Source organism: Emys orbicularis, chromosome 2, assembly GCF_028017835.1.
Source record: "Emys orbicularis isolate rEmyOrb1 chromosome 2, rEmyOrb1.hap1, whole genome shotgun sequence".
NCBI classification, from domain to species: domain Eukaryota; kingdom Metazoa; phylum Chordata; order Testudines; family Emydidae; genus Emys; species Emys orbicularis.
The window spans coordinates 258,216,213-258,229,311 of record NC_088684.1 but is presented as its reverse complement, the minus strand read 5'-3'; the positions used below and the strand labels follow the sequence as shown (position 1 = coordinate 258,229,311).

Genomic DNA, 13,099 nt, shown 5'->3' with positions numbered 1-13,099 from the left:
TTTGACCTAGTTTCCACTTTTTGTGGACTCTTTTTTGATTTTTAGATCATTGAAGATCTCCTGGTTAAGGCAGGGTGGTCTCTTGCCATACTGCCAATCTTTCCTACGCAGTGGGATAGTTTGCTCTTGTGCCCTTAATAATGTCTCTTTGAAAAACTGCCAACTGTCTTCTATTGTTTTTCCCCTTAGACTTGCTTCCCATGGGATCTTACCTACCAACGCCCTGAGTTTGCTAAAGTCTGCCTTATTCAAATGCATTGTCTTTATTTTGTTCTCCCTCCTACCATTCCTTAGAATCATTAACTCTATCATTCTATGATCACCTACCCTATTTGTTGTTGTCCTCATCTCAAAACTGCACTCCTCTTTGTTTCCTCCCACTGATGCTCCTTCCCACCAGCTGAGTATTCCCAGGCCTGTTCATCCCCTGGTGGATGGAGAAGCACTAAAGTGTTGGTACTGCCTCCCCTTCCAGCTGGTGGTAATCAGAAGGGAGAGTAGCCAAGCCACAGTTGAATAGATGCAGCTGGCTCAGCAAGTAGTAGTTCTTTCTGGAGATTTTTTTTTCTGCCTGTCTGTGCTTCAGTATTTGCTTTTATTTATAAAGAGTCTGGTCACCAGCCTTAATGATTGCATAGATATTCTTCAGAATGTGAGCTGGATGTAAACCAATACAGTGACATCGGGCTGTGTCTGCAGTCAGCCTAAACTGATAGCACCAAGTGAGGTGTAAACTGTCCTTATTAGTCACCTCACATGTGTTAACTCTGAAACTTAGTGACAACAATATAACTGTCAACATTGTTACCCCTTACACTTGCTGATCAAAGCACTCAGAAAGAAGAGGGATCATCAGATGATGAATATCTGGACAACCTACTTAGAGTAGTGACTTGTTTCAGCATTTCAAGTGTTTGGGGCTTGGTTTATAGACAAAGTTTGGGAGAGTGCTCATGCCTCCCACTCTCTGTTTCTACCATTGTGGCTGAGAAAAGAGGAGCTGTGCAGATTGCGGAAGGCAGATAATGAATTGGGAAGGCTGGAAGAGGAGCTGGGTTTGTGGAACAGGGCATTGCATTGCTCCATGAGTGCTGCAACTCAATTTCCATAGCTGGCTGCCCTTTGAAGCTACCTCTGGCAAGGAGTATGTGTAAGCAGTGATTTGTACTGCCATTCCAGAGTGCCTTCAGTAATAATCTGGACATTTCAGCCTCCTGAGCTGATACATACCAGGATAAATTATCTAGTTTAATATTTGTCCAATGACTTGAAAATTAAAAAATGCTAGTAAGTACTAAGTATTATTATACCAAGCATGCCTTGGTAGTGATGGATGGCCTGAGGGACTGGGTTTCCTGGAAGATTTCCATCTTTTATTCTAGGGCAAGCCCTGAGGGCACTTCCTAAAGTTTAAAAAAAAAAAATGGTTCTTTTGGCAGCTTTGTAATGTCAAAAGGCACGAGGCAGCCTTCCCTTGTCTTGCATTTCCCTCTGCTTCTGTTCTTTGTATTTCTGTCACACAAGATTACTGTCGGGTTAGAAGAGCCTCCTCTTTCACAGCCCCTCCTTAGCATTCTTGCCATATGAACTGGCCTTTCTGAAGGCAGGTGCTTAGCTTCAGCATGTCATAGGTGGGGTTTACTTCTGTCTTCCTTCTCTAACTTCTCCCTGACTCTCCTTGTGGGCTCTCATCACCCACTCCTGGCTGTGGCCCTTCTGTTAGCACACCAGAGCTTGTAGCCTGCAGTGCAGGAGACTAAGGCTAGGTCTACACTGCAGCGGGGTTCCGACCTAAGATACGCAACTTCAGCTACGTGAATACCGTAGCTGAAGGTGCGTATTTTAGGTCGGCTTACCTAGCGGTGAGGACGCGGGAAAGTCGACCGCTGCCGCGCTGCCGCCGACTCCGCTGCCGCCTCCTGCCGAGGTGGATTTCCGGAGTCGACGGCAGAGCGATCAGGGATCGATTTTACCGCGTCTTCACTAGACGCGGTAAGTCGATCCCCGAAAAACCGATTGCTACCCGCCGGATCGGCGGGTAGTGAAGACAAAGCCTTAGTCTGCCAACATCCCCACCATGCGTACTAATAGGCATTGCATCCTGGCCATTCCCCAGTAGCTGAAGCCCTCTAGCACCCTGTGTACATGAGTGAGAGGCACCGCGGGGGGGAGGGGAAATCACTTGACTAGCTGGGAGGGATCAGTTAACACAAGGGAGTTTCCTAGGGTGGCATGTCATTGCAGTGGTTGGGATGTCAGTGATAGACCCTCCAAAGCAGAAGGGGGAAGGTTTCATTAACACAGGTCTTCATTTACCATTTAACTTGTATTCTTCTCTGTAAGTCAGCCAGGAGAGAGTGAGATTGTAAGTATTGGAGCAGGGCTGATCCCATCCAGCAGAAGGCAGTAGTAACACAGCAAGACTGCACATTGTGGGGTGTGTTTTTCTAGACAGAGGCACATAACTCATTAATATATAGTTAAGAAGCCTCTCCCATTTTATAAGGACAGCTAATGCACATAGTGGGGGCAAGAAACCTTAACTGGTTTTAAGATGGAGCTTGATACACATGGGTTTATATGACCGGGTTGTCTGGACTCTGTGACCCAGGAGTTCCCTTCCAGTCCTATGTTAAGTCCTTCATGAGGCCTTAGAACTGGCATTGTGGTGATTGCTTTGTTTTTCCTCAGTATAACTAATGGCTCTCTGAAGCGCTCTAATATTGTCAATCCATGGCATTTCTTCCCAAGCTGACAGCACTCTTTTTCACTGAAGACTGTGATCTTCATCTAGTTGATGTCCTTAGGCAAGAATTTGCTTTCAGATTCTCATAGGTTTTCTCCTACACAATAATGTTGTTCCAAGTAATTTTTTTTCTGTCGTATTTGTAGTCTTTCCCTTAATTTATACAATTTCTCCTTGGGTCCCAGTCTCCTAAATAAAGTTATTTATTGATTTCAGCACTAAAAAACAAAACAAAGCTAGCATGCAGCGTTTCCACACAGAAACATCTACCTTTGCTTCCCTTTTAAGCAGCATAATGTAATATTAGATATGATTACTGTACTTAAGACCATTTTATACAACTGATACTTTCCTAAAATCAGCTAAGTAAAAATGATTGGCTTCCTTAGACATTGTTAATATGCTGGGGCTCTGGTAAACATGTAATGTTTTCATTGCACTTAAATGTTTATTTCAAGACCATGTGAGCTACACTGCGTATGTTTAAAGACCTGATCCAAAGCCTAATGAACTCAAACCTCAGTGGGTCTTTGGATTGGGCCCTAAATGATTGCAAATAGGTAGTAATTAGAAGTCTGGCAAACCTGACCAGAAAGTTAACATTACACAGTAAGCAACTTCTGTTTCTTTCTCAAGCAAACAAAAGGAAAGATGCAATTTTCAGAAACATTTGCATATAAAAACTGTGGCACTCTAATTGCCCTCTGGTTCCAAAAATAATCCTTTTCACTAAAAACACTGGGTACAGGTTTTCTGGAGCAACAAGTCCTGTAAAATTAGTAGTCACATTACAAACAAAAAAACCCAAACCATAAATCAGATTTGTTTCTAGGGAATAAATACACACAACTCCATTAGATTTCAAGTACATAAAAAAGCACAAATGGAATCTGTACTAGCAGAGATCCATAACAGAAGAAAATTTCTCCTTAGTTTTGATAAAATGTTGTGCAGTATTTCATCTGTGCACTAACTTAAATCTCTTTAAAAGGTTCCTTACAGTATGAAAAAACCTCTTGTTCCATATGCCCTGGTAGTGTTGTTGATTCTGTGGTGTATACAATACAGATTTGATATTTTTACTTAAGAGACGTTTTACAAACAAACTTTCATGTTTAAATATTGATAGTCTTGGATAATAAAATTGATCTTGGAAGAATCTATGAAGTAAATAAATGAATAAGAGGAGAATTGCAAGGCTACCTCTTGGTTTGCAACAGCTATGTCTCAAACCATCATTAAAGTTTAAAGCATACAAGAAAAAGCGGTTTTCTGGCATAACACAGGCAGAGATTTATATATTTATTTGGACTGCTGTGTTGAGATCATTTTGATCCAATGAATCTAAAATATGCAAGTTCTGAATCTGTAGGTGTATTGAAAAACTCTGAAAATAGAAGTTCAATAATATATCAAAGAGGTAAAAGAAGATGGTTTAATAGGTCACAATAATTAAATGAGGATACCAATACATAGAGGTAAAATGGGTCATGGAAATTCACAAAGGGATTTGTTTGTTTTGTATGAACCATAAACTGTGTGTGTGTGTGTGTGTATCTATCTATCTATATCATTTGAATGTTTGAGAAATTTTGTATTTATAGCTGGAACTAAATACATATTACACATATTCTAGCCTCTGGTCCCCCCCCCCCCTTTTTTTTTTTAGGTACTCTGAAGATTATTACCTTCAGATAGTGACAAAAATACAGAACTGCACATGGAAAAGAAGACCAGAAGAATATACAAAATTTAGGTAATTTAATTTTATTTATTTTAAAAAGCAATCTGTCAAGGGTTTGCTTTATAAATGTATGGTGCAGATCTTCCCCAGGAAATTGATACCGAATAAACCAGTGCCTCTTGTATGTAGTACATGGTTGTAAGATTCTGTTATCTCTCTGGAGCTCGGACTATCTTTATTTCTGTGAAATGTATAGCAATGAGCACATTCTAAGAGCTAAACAAATCTAGTTTCCCCAATTTTCTCTACATTTTGGGAGTGAACAGCTGGATAATTTACTAGAATTAGCCAAATAAAGAATTCCCAGCTCCAGAAAGAAAATTGACAATTTTAAATGATAAATGAAAAGTGATAGTATAGTTGTATCTATTTAGACATCTCTAATGTGCCTGGTATCTGAGAGGCTTTGTAAATGTGCAATACATTTCTTAATTCAAGGTTCTAGACTATTATTTATGGTTTCTATTGTAGAAATGCTTGGAGGGCCCCCATCAAGACTGGTGCTAGATTAGGGTTCCCATTGTAGCCAGAGTCCAAGTAAACCCATGCCTAAATCCATCCCTGTTCAAGACTGCATGTAAGTAAGCACGTGCTCAAGTGTTATCCTGAATCAGGGCCAGTGAGTGACAATCCCTGCCCCAAAGAACTTACAGTTAGAAATGCACAACTTCAGGTTTAGGGAAGCACAACTTCATTCTGCTAATACTGATTTTTCAAGAAGGAAAAATACTCTCTTGAATCACATTATTCTACAGAACAGAGGGTTAGAGATTCTGGCAAGATGATTAATAATTTGACCTACCTTACAGCTGTTTAGAATTAGGTAGCTCTGAGATTTTAATATCCAGTTTGACTGGACGGGGTAAAGGGGGGGGAAACGTCCTTTTGTAGAGAATTTGAAATGTTATGCTCCCATCACTGGTCATGAAGCATTGGTTAACTAACCAACACTGTTCCTGTAGCTGAGCCAATATAATGTACGGTGCTAAGGCCTTGACCAAAGACCACTGAAATCAATGAGAGTCTTTGTATTGATTCCAGTTGGCTTTGAATCAGGCCTCTCAGGCACAAAGGTTTTAGAGCATGATAAGAAGCTATGTATGTTCATGTCTCTAGGCAAAATCAGCCATGCTAATTTCAGACCCTTTCAATCATAACTCAGGGTGGGCAGGAATAATATGCCTGCAGAACAAGCTGGAAGTGAGGCTGTGGTTATCGGCTGTTTCCCCAGCCACAGCCAGGGCTGCTGTGCTCTGATGCTTTTCTCTTTTATGGCCTACTACCTACAGAGCTGCTTCAGAGGGGCCTACCCACCACTTGCCACTCTGCAAGCTATTTCTGCCCTGCCAGTGAGGCAGATGTATCCCCAGAGCAACCTCTCCCTGTTCCAGGCTGACTTGTTCCTCGCTTGTCTCCGCCAGAGGCTCCCACCTCCCATTCCACACCTGTTCTAGCTCTTAAATGAAATAAGTTCCATGAGAATCTAGCGTGGTACCTTCTATCCAGTCCTCTTGTTACAGCATAGGAGGAGTCTATGAGCATCCTCATTGTTGCTCTAGCAGTCTTTTTTTTCTCCTGACCAGAAGTATCTAAAATGAGCAGCAAAGTCTCCCAAGTTTTGTCATGCTTGCAAAGATCAGGGCAGAAGTATTCAGATGTGCAAACTGTTGGATACACTAGCCTTCTAGGAAACTTAAGGTAATTATATGGCCTTCTACCCTAGTGATAGGTTAGGATAGGCTTATTGAAATTTGGGCCCATTGACTTTTACTGTAAAAATTGTACTAATTCCTAAACTTGTAGGAAATAAAATAAGAAGTTCTCTTCCCCCATCTATCAAATATGTCTAATTTATATATAATATACAGACACAACTTGTAGGTCAGCGATCACATTTTATTTTAACTTGTTTTTGGTGGCTGGATGATTATCATGTGTGGGATGTATGTGTTCAAGTAACTCTTTTTATCTCAATCTCTTCTCCTTTCTGTTCTTTTCAAGAAGCCGGATATTAAAATTTTATAGATATCCTGCTCTTCCAGCACTTCAGAAACTTGCAAAAGTTCTGATCTCTTAGCACATCAGAGGAAATATGCTTTCCTTTAAAATTCAGTACACTGTTTCCTAACTAAATCTGTGCCCCTTAGAAACTCGCCACACACTTTGGTACGTTTATCAATCGTTGAGCAAGAGACCCTGGAACTAGAATAGCAGCTTATAAATGATGATGTACTGGCAGAGTTGTGTGGGGAACAGAGCTGGAAGAAATTGGTGAAATCTTTTGAGTGGGGAGGGGGAGGAATAGCACCACATTGTGTAATGTTGGACAGGAAGGGAGTTGCACTCTGGTATTTAGACTTTTCACAGAATTTTGGGACAGTGGCAATTTTTCACGCTGAAGCATATGAAAAGTCAAAGTGCTGCTTTTGCTTATAAATTCACATTTGTCTATTTCTACCTCTAAATTAATATTTCTGTTTGTCCATGTGTTCCTGCTTTATAGGGTACTGGTCCAATGCATTGAGCACAGGGCTGGGAGCAAGGAACTACTGAGTTCTGCTTCTACAGGATAGTACATTACACTTGTGTAGTACGTTACAAATATTACTCCGTTCTGCCTCCCTATGAGCTAGGTAAATACAGTCACACCCATTTCACAGATGATGAAACTCCACTTAGAGAGGTTATGTGACATGAATCAGGTCATGCAGCTACTTACTGTCAGAAGGAGGATTAAAATTGACATTCACATGCCTAATCCACTGGAGTCCTTTAATGGCTAGACCACGGTATCCACAGGCGAACTACTTAACTTTTCTCTCTGTCTGTGTTTGCCCATCTGTAAAATGGAAATAGCACTTACCAACCTCACAGGCATGTTTAGTATTGTTGTACAGGATCACCATGTTCCTCCCTGCAGCTATGAAGAATAGAATAGATAGGATAAAATACATTTTTATAAGAGATGTAAAGCCTTGTGCTTCTAGGCATAAACTAATCTTGAGTTAATGAGGTTTGAAAAAAGCTTCCCCCATGCGTAGGTTATTCCATAACTGAGATTTGTTGCACCTTCCTCTGAAGCATCTAGTACTGGCAGCTACCAGAGACTGGTACTAGAGTAGATAAATCACTGCTCGGTTCCAGTATGGCAATTCCTATGTTACTAGAAACCAGCCCCACCTAATGTTGAGCAAACATCTCTCTTAGTATCATAGCTCTGCTGCCTTCTGCAGATGACTCCAGCCTAGCAGACCCACAGACAAACAAGGGGGTGGGGGAGTGAATTAGTACAAGGAACAGGTATGGATCTAAGGGAGAAATATTTACTTAAGTGTTTGGCCGAAAGGTAACAGCTGGCAATTCTATGCTCCACAAACCCCAGTGGCCCCCCTGCAGGCACAGGGTATAAGCTGGCTATCCACTACCTGCCTCAGCTTGTGCAAAACTGACAGGCACAATGAGTCTTCTTGCTACTACACTTGTCTTTCCAGAAAGCCTTTGACAAGGTCCCTCTTCAAAGGCTCTTACGTAAATTAAGTTGTCATGGGATAAAAGGGAAGGTCCTTTCATGGACTGAAAACTGGTTAAAAGACAAGGAACAAAGGGTAGGAATTAATGGTAAATTCTCAGAATGGAGAGGGGTAACTAGTGGTGTTCCCCAAGGGTCTGTCCTAGGACCAATCCTATTCAACTTATTCATAAATGATCTGGAGAAAGGGGTAAAAAGTGAGGTGGCAAAGTTTGCAGATGATACTAAACTGCTCAAGATAGTTAAGACCAAAGCAGACTGTGGAGAACTTCAAAAAGATCTCACAAAACTAAGTGATTGGGCAACAAAATGGCAAATGAAATTTAATGTGGATAAATGTAAAGTAATGCACATTGGAAAAAATAACCCCAACTATACATACAATATGATGGGGGCTAATTTAGCTACAACGAATCAGGAAAAAGATCTTGGAGTCATCGTGGATAGTGTGCAGAGGCGGTCAAAAAAGCAAACAGGATGTTAGGAATCATTAAAAAGGGGATAGAGAATAAGAAGGAGAATATATTATTGCCCTTATATAAATCGATGCTACGCCCACATCTTAAATACTGCATACAGATGTGGTCTCCTCATCTCAAAAAAGATATACTGGCACTAGAAAAGGTTCAGAGAAGGGCAACTAAAATGATTAGGGGTTTGGAACGGGTCCCATATGAGGAGAGATTAAAGAGGCTAGGACTCTTCAGCTTGGAAAAGAGGAGACTAAGGGGGAATATGATAGAGGTATATAAAATCATGAGTGATGTGGAGAAAGTAGATAAGGAAAAGTTTATTTACTTATTCCCATAATACAAGAACTAGGGGTCACCAAATGAAATTAATAGGCAGCAGGTTTAAAACAAATAAAAGGAAGTTCTTCTTCACACAGCGCACAGTCAACTTGTGGAACTCCTTACCTGAGGAGGTTGTGAAGGCTAGGACTATAACAGTGTTTAAAAGAGAACTGGATAAATTCATGGTGGTTAAGTCCATTAATGGCTATTAGCCAGGATGGGTAAGGAATGGTGTCCCTAGCCTCTGTCTGTCAGAGGGTGGAGATGGATGGCAGGAGAGAGATCACTTGATCATTACCTGTTAGGTTCACTCCCTCTGGGGCACCTGGCATTGGCCACTGTCGGTAGACAGGATACTGGGCTAGATGGACCTTTGGTCTGACCCAGTATGGCCGTTCTTATGTCTTTTTTCCCCCGTCCAAATGTTCTTCTCCAGCACTGTCCCACGGAGTGCTCATACTTTACAGAGCTCAGTGGTGGCATCAAGATACTACAGCTGCTGGTATCGCTCTGCCATAGTGAGCTGGAGGACGGATGAAGAAGTAGGAACAGCAGTGGGGCTGGTGGGGGAGCTCAGTGGGGCTACCTACAGCTTTGTGTGGGACTGTTCTCATTCTCAACCAGTGGTCCGTGTTCTGATAGCTGTGTGGTGAATTTTCTTTCCCTCATACCTCTCAAAGTCAATGAATGCCACTAAACAAATCCAAACCTCTCCAACACACACACACCACAATCACCTTTGTATGATGAATTTTTGCCCAGGCCTCATAGGTAGATAAGGGTTTCATGTTCTTTCTCTCATTTCAGGGTGTCTGTCTACCCTGTGCTAACAACACTTCCACCAACTTTAGACTGTCCACTGGGGTGCACGGCCCGCCTGGCACTTGTCTTCTGGTTATTGCCTTTGTGCCTCCAATGGAGGACATACTGTGTCACATGCTTGGGTATATCCTCCAGCCCCACTGCTGTTCCTACTTCTTCATCCGTCCTCCAGCTCACTACGGCAGAGCGATACCAGCAGCTGTAGTATCTTGCGATACAGTTTTACCACAACTGAATGGAGTGCAGATGACAAGTGACTGACGCAGTAAGGAAAAGTGTGTCTGAACGTCTACTATTTCCAATGTTTAGTACTACATATGAATCTTGGTCAGAATTTTTTTCCCATGAGCCCATTTGTCTCAAAATTCAGCCTTATTTCCCTTGTTCTTTATCACCAATCAAAACACAAGCATGGCAACTCCACTAGCCTATCTCTTAACCTCTCTGCTTTAAAGCCCACCTGAATTCTTCCTCCTTTTACAGATTTACATCAATCTACATTTGTTCTAACCAAACCAAGACCTCACTCTTCTTGGATATTACAGTGAATCCGAGAACATGAAAAAGATGGGTGAAAGAGCCTTGCTTTTCCCCAGAAGGCTCATTCCTAAAGCTTTGGAAACTACTGTGGGGTGGGTTGCTTCTACCCCACATGCTTCTCTGTCTAGAGTTTTTAGTCTCAGGTTCCCTAGGTAACCTGAATATTAATTACTACATTAACATTTTGATTTTTCATGTAAGAGGTATATCGTTAGTACAACAAACTACAGAACCCAGCTGGGTACCTCCACAGCTATAATTGTTTTTAATACCTACACATTTCTTTTGAGCAAGATGCAGCTTCACAATTTCTTTGCTTTAGTGATTTTAGGCTTTATTCATTTGTGCCAACGGAATTCAAGCTGTAGCCCTTTATCCTTCATCAGCAATCAGGCCTTAGCACTCCAGATGCAGCCTATAGGTTAACTGGGCTAATTTACCCCTTCTGGCCCTGTGGGGATGGACACCCAGTCACACACCCTCCCCTTAAAGACTACATCCCTCAGAGGTATGGATGCCTTCTCCCCTGGAGTTGCTGGAGCTGGCTCCACAGGTCATCCTGCTCCTGGTCCCCTACCATGAGAAATCGTTTACCCCTCTCTTCCATGTTATTTCTGAGTTTCTCCTTCTGAAACTGCATGTCCTCTATGGCTACTTGTAATGCTTGCTCTGCTGCTAACAACTTTTCATGTAGCTTTTGCCCTTGCAGACTCTCCCAATATCCTTTTTCCCCAGAGTCTGAATTCCAACTGCGCACTGGTTAGTCTCCATATTGGTCCCTGTATCCTTTAGCTTTGCCTCTGAGATTTTTTTCCTTCCCTGGAGTTCTCATCTGTCTTCTCCCTCACAGCCACCTCGGCCTTCTCCACCATCTTTGTGCATCCATTCTGGCCCTCTGGCCCTCCCTTCCATATCTTTCCCTGAGTGATGCCCTTTTCTTGGCAACTTTCATTCTTCTTGTTCCTCATCAGGACCCTGTCCTTCCCTGGGCTGCAGTTCTGTTTTGTGAGGGCACTGTCTCCTCAAATGTCCTGGTTTCCCCCACCCACTTCCTGCTTTCTCCACAGGAACATCATCTACATCCAGGTAGGTTGTAGACAACTGCAACCATCATTTTATTGGGGGCAGCAGCTAGCAACAATTCACAGATAACATAAGAAAAATCAGCCTTTTAACAGTAAATATAGCAGCTGATCTTTCAAGTTAAAAATACAAAATAATTATATATTTTTTTAAATGCAGCAAAATATTTAATTGTGCTCATAATTTCTCTTCGAGAATACAGTTAATTATATTGATCCAACGGTCCAACTGTAGATAAGTGTTTCAAATTTCCTATTATAAACTATTTTCAAAAAACCAAATGTGTAAGTTAGTTACAAAAATACCAAGTCCTACAAAATCTTGGTACAGAAGCAGTCACTTTTTGCACTGGCTATTTAACTGAATCCAATGTTTTTAAAGTTCTGTAAAGAAAAGGTTTTATTTTTTTCTTTGATTTTTGCTAAATACCTTTTGTCAGTATATGAAAATATTTTGGGTGAAAATCACCCTGCTCAGATGGGCCAACAAAGCCCCTTTCACTGCTTAAACCATGAATGTAGGGGCTAAGTGAGGCTTAAGCAGTGCACAAGGTCTTGTAGAGAGTCTCTACCTTAGGATTAATAACTCTTTTTAGACAATATCATACTGTTTTGTAATCACACTATCCCCTCTGAGTAAGGGTAGTGGTGCTCTAAGAGCACACCAGAGAACTATTCACCTAATTCTTCTTTGAGTGATGGTCCCTATAGTATTCCATTGAAGGTTTATGCATGCGCACCATGCGTCAGGAGCTGGAGAACTTGAAAGTAGTGTCCGTTGATTCATGAATGTGCCCTTGCCTTGCCTCATGGTTTTGTCTGAAGTGATAAAGGGCAGGGCAGAGCGAGCATGTCTCCAGTTCCTTTTCACTCCCACACGATACGGATCAGAACTATTAGTGTCCTCTTGCAACTTTAAAAAGAGTGTAGTTGTATATAGTTTTTTTTTTTATAGTATTTTTTTTTACAGTTTTTACTCACTTTAGTAATTATTTAGAGTTGTTTTGGGACTTTTGGGGGAATCTGTTTACTTATAAACGCCCCCCCACCCCCGTACCCATGTATGGGTACTGGACTGTGCTGAAGACCCCAGGCTTTAAAATCTGTGCTTCCTGCCCAAGTTCCTTCTCAGTCAGCGACAAACATCAATGCTGCTTCTACTGCTTGGTAGAAGCCCACGTTGCATCCAGGGGCAGCATCTGCCAGTCCTTCAGTCTGACATTCCAAGGATATCACTGCTGACCACAGCCTGACAATCTGGAAGTGTGAGGTAAAAGTGTTTAGAGATAAAGGCCCAGACCCTCAGTGGGAGGTTCAGTGGGAATTAGGCTCCTAAATATCTTTTGAAGTTCTGGGCCAAAATGATTCCCTAGTATCCTGGACATGGTGCATTGTGGGGTGTATCAGATCCCAGAATAAGACAAAGGGCAGCAGGATCAATGGCAGATTTCAGAGTCCTGATAGTACTGTTCACAACTTTACTGCTTTTCAAAATAATACTGCTTAGCATGTACACATACCCCTGGAGGAAATAAACTGAGTTATGGGTTGGACAATCAAGAGACCATCCTTCTAGAAGGCATTTAAATGGAGGCTGCCCTATTGATTAGATGGTTTTTGTGGACTGTGTTGGCTTATCTTACTATTTTTCTCTCTCACTCACTCACACTATCTTATTTATTTGTATCTTTTAATTTATTTAACATCTGCCAAATCTTGCACAGCAGAACTGTGCTGAGTGGTTGAAGACATTAATCATTAATTAATTAACTCAAAACCATCTAGCTGTTCTCAAAGCTGAGCTATGTAACCAGGTATTTCCTTTCACTGTTCCTGCATCCT

At 41.6% G+C, this 13,099-nt stretch overlaps 1 protein-coding gene across 1 annotated transcript in view; it reads left to right on the top strand.

Annotated features, from left to right (window-relative positions):
• ST8SIA6 (ST8 alpha-N-acetyl-neuraminide alpha-2,8-sialyltransferase 6) overlaps nt 1–13,099 on the top strand; it is a 45,601-nt gene that overhangs the window by 21,396 nt on the left and 11,106 nt on the right. Inside the window, exon 4 of the mRNA XM_065399660.1 lies at nt 4,416–4,502. Within this exon, the coding sequence (XP_065255732.1) occupies nt 4,416–4,502 (87 nt within the window). The remainder of the gene's footprint in view (nt 1–4,415; nt 4,503–13,099) is intronic.